Source organism: Hyperolius riggenbachi, chromosome 5 (assembly GCF_040937935.1).
Source record: "Hyperolius riggenbachi isolate aHypRig1 chromosome 5, aHypRig1.pri, whole genome shotgun sequence".
NCBI classification, from domain to species: Eukaryota; Metazoa; Chordata; class Amphibia; order Anura; family Hyperoliidae; genus Hyperolius; species Hyperolius riggenbachi.
The window spans coordinates 227,119,195-227,137,416 of record NC_090650.1 but is presented as its reverse complement, the minus strand read 5'-3'; the positions used below and the strand labels follow the sequence as shown (position 1 = coordinate 227,137,416).

Genomic DNA, 18,222 nt, shown 5'->3' with positions numbered 1-18,222 from the left:
GTATGTATAGTAGTCTAGTACCAATTTAGGGGTAAGCCAATTAAATAATGTGATGTTTTTGGGAATTGAAACCGGAGTGTCCAGAGGAAACCCAGCAGACACAGGGAGAACATACAGACTACATGCAGATAGTGCCCTGGCTGGGATTCAAATTGGGAAACCCAGCGCTGCAAGGCAAGAGTGCTAATCACTACACCACTATGCTGTCACTAATTGTCCCTCAGAGGGGCTCACAATCGAAACCATACCATGGACATGTGTCCCTATCGTAGACTAAGGCCTATTAATGTATAGGGGACAATAATGTATTTTCTAACGTGTTTTTAATGCCTGTGTTTCTAACGACAGAGACAGGTACTGTTGCAGACCAAGTGAGCACTGCTTGGAATTCCCCTTCAATTTTTATTTGGCAGAATCCTAATTGCATTTCTCTCTGTGTTACTCCCAGAACAGGTTAAAAAACATCTGAAATGAGAGGGATATGGAGGCTGCTATTTCCTTTTAAACAATACCAGTTGCCTGGCATGCTTCTGATCTTTTGTAAATCAGTAGTGTCTGAATCACACATCTTAAAACAAGCATGAGACAAATCCAGTCAAAGTTCAGTAAATCATCTGATCTGCATGCGTGTTCAGGGTTTATGACTTAACCACCCTGGCATTCTATTTATTTATTTATTGTATTTATAAAGCGCCAACATATTACGCAGCGCTGATTATTATTATTGTGGCCATGCTGCCGTGGGTGGCTTTTTTTTAATGTTTTTAAGTTGGTGTAGCTAGCACTAGGCTAACTACACTTTCCCCCAAGTCCCCCGGCACTGTCCCCCCCCCCCCATCCGATCGCTGCGGGCGATATTTACCTGGCCGCGATCCCGCGATGGCCAAGACTTCCGGCATAGCTTCAGGCGTTGCTATGGCGACAATCGGGCATGACGTCTGACATCATGCGCAGTTCCGATCGCCGCCATAGCGACCCCTGGAGGCTATGGGGCGGGGGGTATGGGTTGTATGTATTCGGCGGCGATCGGGGATCAGAGCGGGCCGGCAGCAATCAGGAGGGGGGGTGACGTAGCTAGCCAAGAGCTAGCCACACACCTCACAGAAAATATCAATAAGGACCCTCCAGGGGCTGAGTAATCCACCGTGGCGGTAATGGACGTGCTGAGCTCGTCATTACCTACAAGGTGGTTAAAGAGAAACTTAAATCTGAATATGACACAGAGGCATGTTCTGTGCACAATGACATGCCTCTGTGTCCTTCTATTGCCGCCGCCAGATCTGCTTGGCTCTGCTGTCCCCCCTGCAAAATAGTGGCAGGCTAGCGACAAGCTGCTTGTCGCTAGCCTGCTATGTACCTTGTATTTGTCAAACAGATTCTCCTCCCCGCCTCCTCTAATGCTGCATGCCTCTGTGAGCTTACTCCAATCGGAAGCTAAACCGCAACTCAGGAAGTACTTCTTGGATAAATGGGCGTAAAATAGCAGTAGTAGAATATCAATAATTTTACCGATATTCTACTATCTGCTAAAATAGAGTGTAATTTTACTGATATTCCACTTTACCACTCTGTACCTCAACTCTCTCATGAACCTTTCCCTATCTATGCCAAACACTAACCACCCCCCACTTGCTGCTATTTTGCACTTGAGTTCGGCTACAGTGTAGCCAAACTGGAGAATTACTGTTCCCAGCATGTTGCACTGTATGGCAGCACACAAATTTGTCCAATGCCACTCATGCCAACATTGGCCATTTTGGTGTCCTAATAACCTGCCTCGATCTTCGCTGATATTTGCAGAATTTTTGCCAAAAAATAAAAAGTGGATGTAACAGGGCCCCAGACCCCTGAGAACTTTACATTGGACTTGTGAAGTCAACTTTGACCATCTTCCCTGCTGCCAAGGATGAAGCCCCAAAATACAGCATAGATCAGGTGCACTATTCCCTCTAAGATGATAGCTATTAGAGATGAGGCTCTACAGCTGTCCACAATCTGTTGGGGAGCTTGCGCTGCTGCAGCCTTCTGCTTCATGCCACTTAGGATAAGCACTGATCCCTGTGTACCCCTACGATCTGGCATGTTGCTCTCCTCTGCCTACACTACCATATCAGTCTAGTAGCCAAGCCAATATTTGTAAGCACTTTTTGCTGTCACAGCAGCTGCTGTCTTACAGCTGGTTTGGCTGGCTGCAGAACCTCTTCAGTGGTCACAGTCTGCAGGAGATCAGTATTGTTCTTTTGCACATCTGATTAAGCCAATGAGGTCTGTAGCTCTATAGTCTGTGTTGAATGTGAAGTCATTTCTTTTTTATTTTTTTATTATCACATTCTGCAGCCTTCATCACAACACTCAGAGGACAGCTGCCTAGAGTTTGCTTCCATTAGGACAGGGTAAGCAGAGCATAACATAGTAATAGCCTCATATTCCAGTTACAATGCATTCCACTATGGAGAGTGGCAGCAATCTAGCAGCACTTTCCACTCAAAATGTTTTTCATGAAAGAATATGCTTCATTGCCTCTACAGTAACTCCAGCACTGCCACTCCCAAAATTTAAAAGGAGCCTTGTTTAAACCATATATCATGTAGTTTTCAAGTGTATTTTAGTCAGCATAGGCAGCATGGTGACTAACTGGCAGTTTTGCCTTACAGTGCACAAATCCAAGGTTCAGCTTCTGGCCAGAACCACTGCACGGGTTGTATAGGCTCTCCCCATGTTTGCTTGGGTTTCCCCCATGTAATCCAGTTTTCTCTGACTTCCCAAAAACATAACTGGCTTCTCCACAATTTGGCCATTGATGGCCACAATTTGTTAGAGATTTCAGACTATTATTATGATAAGGACATTAGATTGTCAGTGACTTTAAAGGGGCTCAGAGATCAATAAAATAAAAAAATATGCAGGAGATCTGCGCCCTCTACATATCTCTCCAGCGGCTGCTGGAGAAATACGCAAACAGTGCACTTCTCTTACGCTAGACTGGCACCGACTGACAGCAGTGACGGGACCAGGTTCTCGTAGCTGCGGGCAGCAGAGGACGGCGGTATGGGAGTGATCCGTGCATATGGGTCTGGAGGAAGCCCCAGGTATATATAATTTTTTTTATTTTATTTATCTCTGGTACACTTAAGGGACACTCAGTGACATTTATTCAATGTACTCCGTGAAAAACGATAGAAACTTTGACTGTAGTTCTGCTTAAGGGAAATCCAAGGTGAGAGAAATATTGAGGCTGCCATATTTATTTTCTTTTAAACAATGCACATTGACTGGCTGTCCTGAGCCTCTGTCTCTAACCTGTAGCCACAGACTGTGAAGAAGCTTCCAGATCAGATGTTTCTTACAAAAATGTGACAAGATTAGCTGCATGCTTGTTTTATGTGTGTGATTTAGATACTACTGACCAGATAGATCAGCACGATGCCAGGCAACTGGTATTGTATAAAATAAATATGGTAGGCTCCATATAATGCACTTCGGGTTCCTTTTAAGGAACTAACTGACTGAGCTACTTCTAGCGGCAAAGAGAACAATTGAAGTTTGAACTACAAAATCAGAGTGAGGCCGGTTTCACACAGCAATGCGCCGCCGAAAAAGGCCTTCAGGGAACACCGCATTAGTATGCCGTGTTCCCTGTCCGGCAACCAGCCAAGACACGTGCTCGTCGTCACTCCCTGCTTTGGGTATGCGGAAGTGCAAGGAATCGTATTGTTAAAATAAGCTTTCGCACATGTGATGATGACTTCCGGCCTGACACCAAGCAATGCAAGTACGCGCGTTAACATAGTTTTGTCCTGGCTTCGGGGATGCAGTGAAAATGTCATTTCCGTTGCGTCGCGCTGTAAATATACCACACTGCCCCGGAACTCTGGGCACAGTTATTTGGTATCAGTCCAATCAGCGAGGTGGCATCACATCTGCTCTCACACAATACATTCCTCACACTGCAATCAGATGACTAGAAAAGTTTTCTAGACTCCTACCTATCAGTTTTTTGTTTTCTCAACAAATGGTGAAAACTCCCTCAGGCAGAATCAGATCTTTGTACAGGACTAATAAGATTCAGAAAGTCAATGACTGATACATGACATCAAGTAATGAAACCATTCTGAATCTGCTTACTGGAACAGATGTAAATGAAACTACCAGTAAAGTAGGCAAGTTCTTAAAACCATTTACACATTAGAAAACCAATAGGGAGGCTAAAAAGGTCAAAGAAAATGTCCTCAAACTGGAGGAATGTCTCCAGACACTGTTACAAACAGAAATTATGTTCTAGAACAGGGGTATCAAACTCGTCATATAAGGGGTCAAAATCTAAAACATTGTCTAAGTCGTGCGGCAATTTTTTTTAAAATCAGGATTTAACATTTATTGAACAGTTTCAAACTAAGTGATGTAATGATAATGATTGTGGGCTCCTACTCTTCCCCCTTCTGCAGAGTAGCCAAGTGGAGCAGTTTAATATTTACCTCCTCCAGTGCTGCTTCAGGACTCCTCTGATCTTCCTGACAGTCACATGCTCCATGCTGCATACTTCTGGCATGTCACGTGATCAAGAGAAGGAAGTGTGCAGCTTAGAGCATATGACTTCCAGGAAGAGAAGAAGAGACACAATGTAACGCTAGAGCAGGTAAATATTACACTTCTCTGCAGCGCTACTCTGCTATGTGGGGAGATGGTGTTAGGGGAAGGTGTATCCGTGCTTTACCAGCCACATGGGGGCTCATTTTGTGGGGAAGAGGTGTTTCGTGGGTTATTGCTGCACCCCAGCTCAAACCGACAATATTTCACTCAGAATCACTGTCACTAGTGTGCTACTCTGGATAGTAAGGCAGTGGGCTGTCATTTATGTACTGCTTACAATAATGTACATTTGAAGGTCAGGAGGGACACATAAAATAGCAAGGAGGGCTGCTTTTGCCCCACGGGCATCCTTATCTTTGACACCTGTGTTCTAGAACAAAAATTATTTTGCCATGCAGTGTTTCCTGAAAATAACCAATGATTAGGGATGATCAATGAGATGTAAATATTTCTGAGTTCATGCAGAATTATGTAAATATATATGCAGCTTGAAAATGGACTAAACAGTACCTTGGTGGAACATGATTGGTCCATTTTCAAGCTGCATATATTTGCATAAACGTTGACAACATCCTGCATGAATCCGGAAATATTTGCATCTCATTGATCATCTCTACCAATGATTATGTACTTAATCATCATATGCTCCGTTTATATTGCCCAAGTTTACTGCAGGGTCACTTCCAATATTTTGTAAGACAAAATGAATTGTCACTGCACTATGATATCAGAAAGAAACATACCTCTCTGATGTCCTTCCATCATAGCAATTTTCTCTGACCCATCCAAACACTCACAACACGTTACTCACTTTTTAAGTGATTTTTTTAATTTTACAATTGTTCCACACTATAACTCTTTTTAATTATTGTTTCACTGTTATATTTCGTCAGTTATCCAACACAGATCACATCGAACACAAATGAGGTCTAAAGTTTGAGTCACAGCGGACCACAGCTCCACATAAAGACAAATCTTCAATGTTTTGTAGACCTGTCAGGAAAAGAGACAAAGATAAACAGCACAGCAAACATGTACCTGCAATGCACTGCTTGCCTATTGAATATTAACGGCTTCATTTACATTTACATAAACTGGACAGCTGTGGTTATCACCTCCACGGCTGTATTTTGGCGCTGTAGTCATGGAAAGTAGCCAAAAAATCATGCGTCTAGAATGGACAATGAAGAAGTCTCAATCTCCGCTCTATGGTGACCTGAAGATGATCGCTTATCAGTCTGGAGACATGATTGTAACACTACATTTGGTGGCACATACTGCTCTCTTGCCATGTCTTCCAATGTAAACACTTCTGAATAGCATAAATAAATTAAGTCTTCCTGTTGATCACATTCTTTAACTGAAGTAGAAGTAGAAAAGGACAAATGGATGAAGGATGATGTACAGCACTGAGGAAATGGCATAGTGATCTTTTTGTTTTCTTAAATATACTGATGTAGTTATTCATTTTCCTGGTGTGGTGGTATCCTTTCCCTTCTAAGAAGTCTGTTTTAGGCGGGTGCTTCATGTCAGCCATCAGATACAGGTGGGGTGACCCAGCCATACTTCTCATGGGTCTTCACCAAACTCTTGAATGTTGCTTCTGCTTCCTTTCGGCTAAAGGCCTTTTTAGATTTTCCAGCTTTTCTGCAGATGCGACCCTGGGGAAGAGAACGGAGAAAAGATTAGGCCAAGAGCAATAACAGCTCAAATTTTCTTTTATATCAGCAGTAAACTTCCTATCGCATAATCAGTGTTCAGGTTGTTAGGCTAATCAGTAGGAATAAAATGGAGTTCATGGTTTGGGAAGGGGTTCTCTGAGTCACTTTATGTTCTTGGTCAGAATAAAAAATCAGAAAGCTTTAACTAGATGTTTTGGCACTTATACTGCGTTATTTTGAGAACATGGAAAGGTGTATCCTGGAAGCTACCTTACTTTTTTTTCTTTCAGTATACCATAACCTGGATAAATAAGAACGTTTACAGACATTCTTTTAGGAGGAGGTGGGTAGGTATCAATTGGATATGTTGGAGCAATAGATTCAAAGTGATCAAATTGGAAATAAATCAGAAAAATTGATTTATGTAAGACCAGCTAGAGCAAAGGAAAGCATTATTCAAATACTAGCTGCAACTGCTGATATAAATATGGAATCATTTTACGCTAATGTCTAGTGCATCTTTCTAATGTTCACTTCAAATCAAGCTTTCTTCCATCCCTATTTAAATACTAGCTGATGGCCTGGCATTGCCCGGGTATGTATTTGGCTGGTGTTGGCTCCACCGTTTTTTTCCAACCCTAACGTACAATTACTAAATGACCTAGTTTGTGAGCTTTGTGGCCTTTGGCATTAATAATTTGCGCTGAAATGATTGGCTGTGGCTCCACTCATTTTTCTTAATATGAACCGCAGTCCCCAATGACCAACTGTACCAGGTTTGAGGCTTGTACCATTAACAGTGCAAGAATGGCAGCAATTAAACATTCCCCTTGAAAATCAATAGGTGAATTTTGATTGGCTTTTGTAGGTTGTACCGACTTTTCTGAATATTAACCCCAGTCACCCAGTGACTAACTGTGCAAAGTTTAAGAACCCTGCCATAAACAGTGAAAGAATGGCTGCAGTTTACATTTTCCCAGTGAAATTTATATTTGTCTCTGCCCACTTTTCGGTTATGGGGTTAAAAAGTATCCTATATGTTATTCCAGGTTATGCACTATGTGTGTGTCACATTTTATTTAAATCCATTCAGCCATTGTTGCGTGATTGAGTAACAAACATCCAAACTTCGCATTTATAATATTAGTGAGATACACAATACCTCTATCTGTTAGGCTAAGTCAAAGTTACTGTATCTGAGTACATGGGTGAAATACACAGTTAGGGCCTGTTTCCACTAGCCGCAAATTTGCATCAAAACTGAAGCCAATGCATATCAATGAAGTATTTTCCATTGCATGCAAATTTTGCAATGCGACCCGGGAAATAAAACAGATGCATGCTGCAAATATCCGAAGCACACATCCGATTCCCCCAGGCAGGAACAGACGGCCGCATCCGGACTTCCGGGAAGAGAACCGGAAGCCGCATCCGGACTTCCGGGAAGTGAACCGGAAGTCACCCACTGCTAGTTGCGGTACAATGCAATTGCATCCGAGCAGTGGAAACAGGCCCTAAATGTAATGCAAGCGCAGTTACCGGTAGTTTTTTGCCCACCCATAAATTCTTATTTGTCTAGTTCTCTGAGGTTCACAATATCCTAGACCAAGCTGGAGCAGTTATGTATTGCACAGATGTACTGTACTCTACCAGGGTCTTCTGCAGGGACCTGCCGTTACTCTTAAACAGATATGTGCTCATCATAGTATGAATGGCAATGCTGTGCACTGGCTGACAAACTGTACCAGGTGAGTCCATTGCAGAAATGGACAAAAACAGTCAGAATGCAAATGGCTAAATGAGAAAGGGCCCTTAGAAAATCAATGATGGATTTGACCTATCCATGTTGTGTCTACCGCCTGTTCCATCAAAATGCAGTGTAGTGGGCTTCAATTTCCTTCTTGCGAATGGGCCTGTTAGGCTTCCCTGCTCACCCACCACCCACTCATGCCGGTACGCCTACTTTATTGATTGTAATTACATTCACACTTATTTGAAAAGAATGAAAGGGAAACCATAGTTTCACTATACAGTAGTGCTGGGATGTGTTGCTACCTATACTTTTAATACATCTCCTCCACCCCAGAGCACACTGCTCGAAGCATACTGGCATAAACTTTCGCTACGCTCCCTGGTCTGATTGGTAGTGTCAGCAGCCTCTATCTTCTGTATGTTTGCAGGTATGGAATAATCCTAACAACCACAACAAATAGCTCAACATAGCAATAGTGTAGCGAGTAACATCTTGGCACACTATAATGTAACAGGGCTACAGATGAGTTGCTCTGACATTTTGATGTGTTGCATAAACTGTGCCATTTTCCTTGTTCTAACACTGATACTACTGTCTCCGGATATAGTGACATGTTCATATGGTCACCGTATCAGAAGACTGACGAGTTTTGACTCTCTTCCATTTTAGGACATAATGAGACACATCTCTTATGCAGAAACAAATGCTACGAATCCTCTTATGCATTATTAACGCCCTACTCCAGGCACAAATATCAAATAAATCACTTGTAAAGTATCTAGTCAGGAATCCAGACACTAATTCCTGCACTACTGTTTTTGCTACAGGCTGAATTAATCTTAAAGAGACTCCGTAACAAAAATTGCATCCTGTTTTTTATCATCCTACAAGTTCCAAAAGCTATTCTAATGTGTTCTGGCTTACTGCAGCACTTTGTACTATCACAGTCTCTGTAATAAATCAATGTATCTTTCCCTTGTCAGACTTGTCAGCCTGTGTCTGGAAGGCTGCCAAGTTCTTCAGTGTTGTGGTTCTGCTTTGCACTCCCCCCTCAGGGGGGAAAGAAACACACAAATGATCTCTTGAGATTCAAAAGGAAGGCTGTATACAGCCTGCTTGTGTATGGATGTATTTTCTATGTGTGGACATACTGTACATCAACCTACTTCCTGTTTTGGTGGCCATTTTGTTTGTTTATAAACAAACTTTTTAAAACTGTTTTTAACCACTTTTAATGCGGCGGGGAGCGGCGAAATTGTGACAGAGGGTAATAGGAGAAGTCCCCTAACGCACTGGTATGTTTACTTTTGTGCGATTTTAACAATACAGATTCTCTTTAAGGTGCCCATTAATGGTTCAATGTTTGGTGAAGATGATATCCATTCATAGCACACAAATGTAGAAGCTGATGGGCACAATCAGTCCTGAACAATCGCATTATCAATAGTTTCCTTAGAGAAATGATCATTCTGCTTGGCAGATTTTTTTCATAGATATGATCATACCTGCTGGAGATGTGATTGTAACTTGGATTCTTCAGTGGTGTGGATCGATTAAATACCATCTTTTCTTTCAATCTGATTGTTTTTATTGAAAATGTGATCGTTCTCTAAAAATTGTACCACAAATGGGCACCTTTAATGATACAATCTTGGTTGTACAATTTTACCACTTCTTTGTAATATGGAAGACTGCTTTAAGTATCTGATCAAATTATATTTATTCAGTTTACCCTTTCACTACATAGATTTGGTACAATTGTTTAATTAGTTGCCAGCTTTAGTCTGTGTACGCCCCCTTGTAGTCTAAACAGCGGGGATAATGCAATCAGGAAGAAACAGCAGCAATACCCAAAGTGGTTGAAAAGGACTCCTGTACTTATCTGCTTCTGGTCAACTGATGTAAATTTCAAGACACAGATTTTTAGCCTAGTTTCTTACAAAAAAGGCAACTTTTGAGGACGTTTATGAACAATGGAAAATCTGGGAGGATGAACTGGGGCTCTAAATGCGACTTATTTGACAGTCTACAGAGAAAAACAGGGTCAACAAGTCGCTCGTTCAATGAAGTACAAGAAAACTTGTGAAACACTGCTTTATGCTTCATTATTCTTACAAGAAAAAAAAGAAGTATCATTTAAAGGACCACTATCATGAAAACATTGATTTTTATTTTAAATCCCCAAGACCATTCAGTGTGTCAGTGTTTTTATTATAAATGTGATATTTGTAGTATATATGTATTAATGTCAGACCACCTGTACATATCTTGAAGCATTTGTTAATGAACGAGATAGGGACTGTAGGTTCATTCTTAACCTGAATCCATACTTAAAGGGAACTGAGCACATTCTCTTTCAATGGAATCTCTCCTGGCATAGAAGCTGCCATGTTCCCCCCTCCCCTTCTCACATTCCTTATTTACAGAAGTCAGAGATGCTATCTTGACACATTGACACAAACTCCATCTTTGAAGAAACAGTCCTAATTACTAACCCCCTTTGTTGTCTAATAGCATTGTTTACCTCTTGGTAAATAGCCCAATAAAACAATTAGGGACCTGAAAGCTCTGCGGCCAGGGACGGCCGGGCAGCCCTGCTGAAACAGGGTAATTAATCTACTTTGAATGTAAAATACAACGTAAAATGAAAGTTTATTTTACTAATGAAACAGATTGTCGGCATGCATTTTTCAAGTGCTATAGAAATGTCCGGAATGATAAAATAGGTGCTCGGTTCACTTTAAGTCAAAAAAACATGCTATCTGTGTCCCCTGTACCTCCTCTGTGCCCCCAGTGTCCTCCTCTGCGTCACATCTGTTCCCCTAAAAGCCTCCAGTGTTCCCCTCTGTGTCACATCTGTTCCCCTAAAAGCCTCCAGTGTTCCCCTCTGCGTCACATCTGTTCCCCTAAAAGCACCAGTGTTCCTCTCTGTGTCACATCTGTTCCCCTAAAAGCCTCCAGTGTTCCCCTCTGCGTCACATCTGTTCCCCTAAAAGCACCAGTGTTCCTCTCTGTGTCACATCTGTTCCCCTAAAAGCCTCCAGTGTTCCTCTCTGTGTCACATCTGTTCCCCCATGCCTTCAGTGTCCCCCTTTGTGCAACTTCTGCCCCCTCACTGTGTCCCCTCTGTCCCCTCAGTGCTCCCCACTGTGCCACCTCTGCCTCTACTGTGTCCCTCTGTACCACCTCTGCCCCCCTTTGTGCCCCTTCCTGTGATGATTGCAATGTGCTAATTTTGCCTTCTGAATTCTGAAATGGAATGGATTTCACATAATCCACTTAAAAATTTCTAGAGGGTCCCAGTGTTGGATCACAGGCTTGCTTTAAAATGTTTATGCACTTAAAGAGAACCAGAGACCCAGCACCCTCATGTATTTTACCATATATATCAATGGGAACATGACAGTAAACACCTACCCTGCTCTCTGTTTCATTCTTCACTGCTCATTCTGCCCGTTATCAGCTCTGATAAGAATCCCCTACTGAGCATTCAGTCTAGCTTTGCCCCACATAATTATAGCTATTTATCCTCCTAGCAGGAAAGCAGAGCCACAAGGGGGCAGACTTGGGATTGAAAAGACATCACAGAAGACTGACTCAGCTATAATCATTCGGGGCAAAGTTAGACTGAGTGCTCTGTCGGGGATTATTATCAGAGCTGATAACAGGCAGATTGTGCAGTGAAGAATGAAACAAAGAGCAGAGTAGGTGTTTACTGTCATGTTCCCATTGATATATATGGTAAAATACATGAGGGTGCTTCGTTTCTGGTTCTCTTTAAAGTAGGATACTGGCAGTTTTTTTTTTACTATAACTAGCTTTACCAACACTAATTTGAGTGATTTAAAGAGGAACTCCAGTGAAAATATTTCAAAAAAAAATATGTGCTTCATTTTGACAAAAGTGCTTCATTTTTACAATAATTATGTATAAATGATTTAGTCAGTGTTTGCCCATTGTAAAATCTTTTAAATTTCTGATTTACATTCTGACATTTATTACATGGTGACATTTTTACTGTTGGCAGGTAATGTAGCTGCTGCATGCTTTTTTTGGCAGTTGGAAACAGCTGTAAACAGCTATTTCCCACAATGCAGCAAGGTTCACAGACAGGAAACTGCCAGGAGTACGTACTTAGAGTTTCTTGTGGGAGGGGTTTCACCACAATATCAGTCATACAGCGCCCCCTGATGGTCTGTTTGTGAAAAGGAATAGATTTCTTATGTAAAAGGGGGTATCAGCTACTGATTGGGATAAAGTTCAATTCTTGGTCGGAGTTTCTCTTTAAGCACCGATAAGGAATTCACTGACCTTGATTCAAGACTATGTAAAGATATAAACTGATGTCTAATTTTGTCATGACTTTAATTTCTTGTTTAAGAAAATGATGATATACTTGCACATTTATCTACAAGTTGTAATCTCTGTTATTTTGTCTCTTTCTGAGTGCATCAATAAAAAATGTTATTGAAAAAAAGAAAAAATGTGTATGCAGAACTTGGAACTAGCTATATAGTATAGTGTACCATAGCAAAATGTCCTTTTACTACATTTAAAAAACATTTTTTCTTCATATTTTTTTCTTTGATTTTCACAAAAAACTACAAGGTCTTTTTGACTTTTTACCACAGAATCAAAGAATTCATGCCGTTCCTAACGACGAGTTGTTTGTAAGTTGGGCGTTTATAACTCGAGGACTACCTGTACCACAAAACTGACGCTGACAGAGTTTGGACAGCACCATTCAACATACAGGTGAAACCTTTTTTCCTTTATTCTCCACAATTGACAAATGGCTTACTTCTAAGCCATACACAGTAACTGCAGACCCTTCAGGATAGTCTCTGATCAGCCATGAAAAGTTCCCCCACTCTCCCTCAAGTATTACCAGTGCAACGTATCATGCGGTGATGTCCACCACACGTCTAGCAAAATGCCCCGAGCCGTATGGAGACAACAATCACTGTGCTATAATACAAGGACCTGACAACATAGGGCCCCTGTGGTGGATATCTCCGCATGGAATGCTGGCACTCTAAATACCTGAGAGTGTGGCTCAGCAGAGATGGTGCCGGAGAGCTGCAGTTACTGCTCATGGCCAGGACTGTGGAGTCAAGGAGTCGGAGCAATGTTTAGGTACCTGGAGTGGTTTCATAAACTGAGGAGTCGGAGTTGGAGTCAGATGATTTTTGTACCCACTTCATGGCCTTGCAATTTTGGGTACCTGAAGTGGGAGGTATTATAAACTGAAGAGTGGGGTGATTTTTTGTACTGACTTCACAGCCCTGCTCAGGGCTTAGAAGTAACCCTTTTATCAGTTGGTGAGAATAAAGAAAAATGGTTTTACCTGTAAGTTGAATTGTGCCATCCAAACTCAAAATATCTTAAAGCATTTGTCAATACATGTCAATTACAAAGATCACTTTTATAATAAAAACACTGACACACTGAATGCTTCATGTGGCTGCTGTAACATACGGACAGGTTTTAGACCAGCTCATCTACTCATGGGGGATTCTCAATGGTTTCTTTATTTTCAAAAGCACTTAGTAAATGGCAGTTGCTCCATCCAGGGAGACTGGCTAGCATATTTGTATAAATCCTTTTCAGGGAGTGTCTTTATAAAGAATAAAGGCCATGCTGAGAATACTCCATGAGGAAACGAGCTGGTCCAAAACCTGTTGGTTCTGTCAAGATTTCTACTACCTACTGTAAAGGACAGCAACACATGAGAAAAATAATTTATGGCTCACTTTACTCTGCAAGAAATGTACTTCTTATTTGTATGTGTACATTTATTTTAAATTTTACACTTTTTCCTGATAGTGGTCCCTTAAGAAACCAGCATTACATCCATACTATAGACTCGCTCAAAGCTATTTATTCCCTGAAAAGGGAGCAGCAAGAAGGTAGCGCACAGAGAGACTGCATGAGCACCTTACAAGAATATACATCGCAGCAGGAAAAATGAATGCTTCTATTTCAGCCTTAATGCTGTGTTCATTCACATTGCCAAAGCGTTTGTGAAATGGTGATTCTGAAGAGAAATTCACCACTAAACTGAAATTACCCTTATAAGATGAAAACCTGAATGTTGCTGCAGTTTACAATTACATGTAAAGGAAATAATATGTGAATCTTAGGGTATACCCTTTTAAGTTTGTTATTTTTGAGTCGGAGTAAGTAAAAGGAATGCAACACTATTGTTGAAAATTGACATAACAAACTAGTGTGTTGGTAGTTGTCATGTCAGATATTACTTTTGATCGTTTTACCGTTCGATTTCTCATAGAAGTAAATGGAAATTGATAAGAAAAGATAAGAGAATCGAGCGGGAAATCGAGTAGAAAAAGAAATCGAAAATTGATTGAACGGGAAATCGACCAAAAAAACACAATGGCCTCAATTCACTAAGCTTTATCGAACACTTTATCGAACATTTGAAAATTTACCTCATGAGTAAAATCTAATTTTGAATTAACTAAGGTGTTATAGATTTATTGAACATTTTATCGATAAAACATTTGATAAATCTATAACACCTTAGTGAATTCAAAATTAGGTTTTACTCATGAGGTAAATTATCAAACGTTCAATAAAGTGTTTGATAAAGCTTAGTGAATTGAGGCCATTGTGTGTGCCCAGCATAAGAATGATGGCAGTCATAAGTGTCTATAATTCTGTTTTTGAAAGGACAATATCACAACATAGTAGTCTGGTGAACCAGGGGTTTAACCCTTTCCAACTGTGGTCCAAGCTCCCCAGCTCCTGATGTCGAACTATGTAAGGAGCAATATGGCTGCTGCTGGCCACGCCATCGTCTGGGGTAGTGCATCCTCACACTTTTGCTTCAGGCAGCAAAATGTCTAGAACCTGCCCTACTTTTAAAGGGCCAGAGGGATGTTCCATTACTTGAGCAGCCTAGTTGTCTGTAACTACTGATTATCTGATTAGCAGTTTTCAGTATTATTATATGACACGGCCATCCAGGTTTGTAAGAGGTGTACTTTAAAGAAAACACAATCTTGAAAGGAATTAAGAAAAACAAATCCTCCCTTTGCCTAGACAAACACCTTCTTTTCATGTTCCTGTATGGCAGCATCATCATCATGTCTGCACATATTCAAACACATTCTGCACACAATGAGACATGGAAGCATACTGTACCCGAGGCATGAAATGCAAGTCTCATGTTGGGGACAGCAGCCATATGCAAGCTGTAGGCTTCGGAAGGCGCCTGAGAGGCTAAAACTGCTGAATATAATACACATACGTGGTGTGATGATTTTCAGGGTGTTCACATCCCCCAGGCTACTGGCCAATGTCCTCATACATTGTCCTGGATGGCGCCTGCTTCACATGGGGTCACCAAGATACCATCTACCACTATAAATATAGTTAAAAGGTTCATTTGTTTTCCAAATGTGTTTTTTTAAAACAATTTTTCAACATCATTAGGATAAATATATCTGCAGCTATCATAATCATGAAACACTGAATTTTTTTGGAAGATGGTTCTTTTGGTAGTCCCATTGTACTAAAATGGTGAGTGAGCCTGTCCCTCTTTCCAAAACACTGCTACTACTGCTGGTGGGCACAGGAGCTCTTCAGCCAACATTGGGTCCACTTGGGTGCCTGGTAATAGGAGCTAGGTTTTATGGTGCTATCCAGTTGTTCCAAAATTAAAAAAATTGGGGATGCAGCCCATATGTAGCTAAGGTGGTCTTCTAAGACCACTTAATTTGTCCCATGTGTAAAATTTAGACTCAATAAAACATATAGGAGATTGTAATATTTTATTATATATGTTGTTTGCTAGACGGCTGAGTAACAGCCGAATGTCGCCAGGTGCGGCTGGTGGCGCCGAACAATGGCAGCAGCATCCTTTGGCTCTTAGTCATTAGTCCTTTCTCCTTGATCCTACCCCCTCCAAATCTCCCCTGTCGTGTTATTTTTGCAGTATTCAATGTTGTTTATGTGCAGGGGCGTAGCAATAGGGGGTGCAGAGGTAGCGACCGCATCGGGGCCCTTGGGCAAGAGGGGCCCCGGAAGGGCCCTCCCTCAACTACAGTATTAGCTCTCTATTGGTCCTGAGCTGGTAATAATCACTTCTATAGATACTTTGAATAGTAGTAATCATTAAGAAGCTATTTCCCATCCCCTTCTTGCACCTCTGACACTGTAGTTGCCATTGGCAGGGTTTGGTGCGCCATATCAATTGTTATGTATAGAGTGCTTGGGAGGCCCAAATGTAAAACTTGCATCGGGGCCCCCAGCTCCTTAGCTACGCCACTGTTTATGTGTACTGTCTACACCTGTGCATATATATGTGCATTCTACTGTACATGACCTGTATGTTCATATTGTACCATCACCGACCCTGTATGAGCCAAAACCCATAAAAAAGCCATAAACCTCAGTTTATTGAAACCACCGACCCTGACTCCAGGTACCCAAAATTGCTCCGACTCCACAGCCCTGCTCCTCACATCACCTGTTGTGAGGCACAAATCTCTACTCTCCCTCTATAGCAACAGCCTAGCAACTCCTTTTGACAGCACTAAGGCCAGCAGGCGACAGTAGTAAGAACTAGTTTAGACTTGTTCAATATGCAAATGGGAAGGTAGGGGAGGGAATGAGGGGTAGGGTGGAAAGAGGGAAGTAGTGGAGGGAATGAGGAGGTAGGGGAGGGAATGAGGTGGTAGGGGAGGGAATGAGGAAGTAGGGGTGGGAATAGGGAAGGGAATGAGGGGCAGGGGTGGGAGTGAGGAGGTAGGGGAAAGAATAAGAAGGTGGGGGTAGGAATGAGGAAGCAGGGGAGGGAATGAGGAGGTAGGGGTGGGAATGAGGAGGAAGGGTGGGAATGAGGAGGTAGGGTGGGAATGAGGAAGTAGTGGAGGAAATAAGGAGGTAGGGGTGGGAAAGAGGGGCCTTTGATGAGGACGTAGGGGAGGGAATGAGGAGGTAGGAGTGGGAATGAAGAGTAGAGGTGGGGACGAGAAGGCAGGGGAGGGAGTGAGGTGGGGGAGGCAATGAGGAGGTAGAGGTGGGAACAGGGAAGTAGGAGGTAGAGGAAATTAGGAGGTAGAGATGATAATTAGGAGGTAGGGTAAGGAATGAGGAGGTAGAGTAAGGAATGAGGAGGAGGGGAGGGAATGATGAGTGAGGGGTGGGAATGAGGGGCAGGAATGAGGAGGTAGGGGAGGGAATGAGGAGGTAGGGGAAGGAATGAGGAGATATAGCGATAGGGATGAGGTAGGGATGGGAATGAGAGGTAGTGGTGGGGATGAGGAGGTAGGGGAGGCAATGAGGAAGTAAGGGTGGGAATGAGGATAAAGGGTTGGAAATGTGGAGGTAAAGGTGGGAATAAGGAGGTAGGGGAGGGAATGAGGAGGTAGGGGTGGGGGGAGGGAGTGGTGCCTTCTGACCATTTCTTTTACTCTCACTAAGCTTCAATACAAATACAGGGCATGAATTCATATACATCAGCATTCGGTAGACATGACTACATGTCATGGTTACCTGAACATTATTTTTTGCTACCGGGCGTCACTTCTTGGCGGGCATCTCCAAAGGGACTGTTCCAAATGCTCTTGGCTGCTGGAAGGTATTATCTGACTCCGTATAAACAGATTCTTATGTAAACACAGCCTTCATCATTTATTGGATTGCAATATCATATACGCATGGCAGCAAGTATTCTGCCCTCATGGGAAATTACAAACACCAAAGGACTAATAGAAGAGCCAGGGCAGGGGCATGAAACATAAATCACATCTTAGATCTCACTCGTCTCTGTGCAGCAAAACAAGCAGATGCCCTAAAAATAAGATACGGTGCATATTTTGAGATATCATCCTTCGCCTGCAAGCAAAATAGGTCAACACGAATCTCTGCTGCCAGCAGTGCATATATGTCATGCTTTTTACATAATGGCGAGCACAGAGGAAGTCTCGGGTGGAAAAAGAGCGTAAAACACAATATATTTTGTCAAAAAAATCGGATGCTTCATAACAGCCGTGAATGATTGCAGCTTGAATAGCTTTCAGTCTGACGCCGTATGTTCCAAGGCCTTTCACAGATGAAGGGGTTAATTGTCTCCGGCCCACCAGGATCCCGCATGTCTTGAAAATAGCATTCTAAAACCACATTATTAGCAACACTAACAATACCTCAATGTCTCCTACTAAGCAAAGAAGCATTGGTAAATGCCTACCA

General features: G+C 42.1%; 1 protein-coding gene across 1 annotated transcript in view; it reads right to left on the bottom strand.

The window, feature by feature from the left end:
• Positions 1-5,385: 5,385 nt before the first annotated feature.
• The window catches only part of UBE2QL1 (ubiquitin conjugating enzyme E2 QL1), an 82,214-nt gene continuing 69,377 nt past the window's right edge, over positions 5,386-18,222 (bottom strand). Inside the window, exon 2 of the mRNA XM_068234584.1 lies at positions 5,386-6,251. Coding sequence (XP_068090685.1) covers positions 6,120-6,251 — 132 coding nt within the window. The 3' untranslated portion in view covers positions 5,386-6,119. The remainder of the gene's footprint in view (positions 6,252-18,222) is intronic.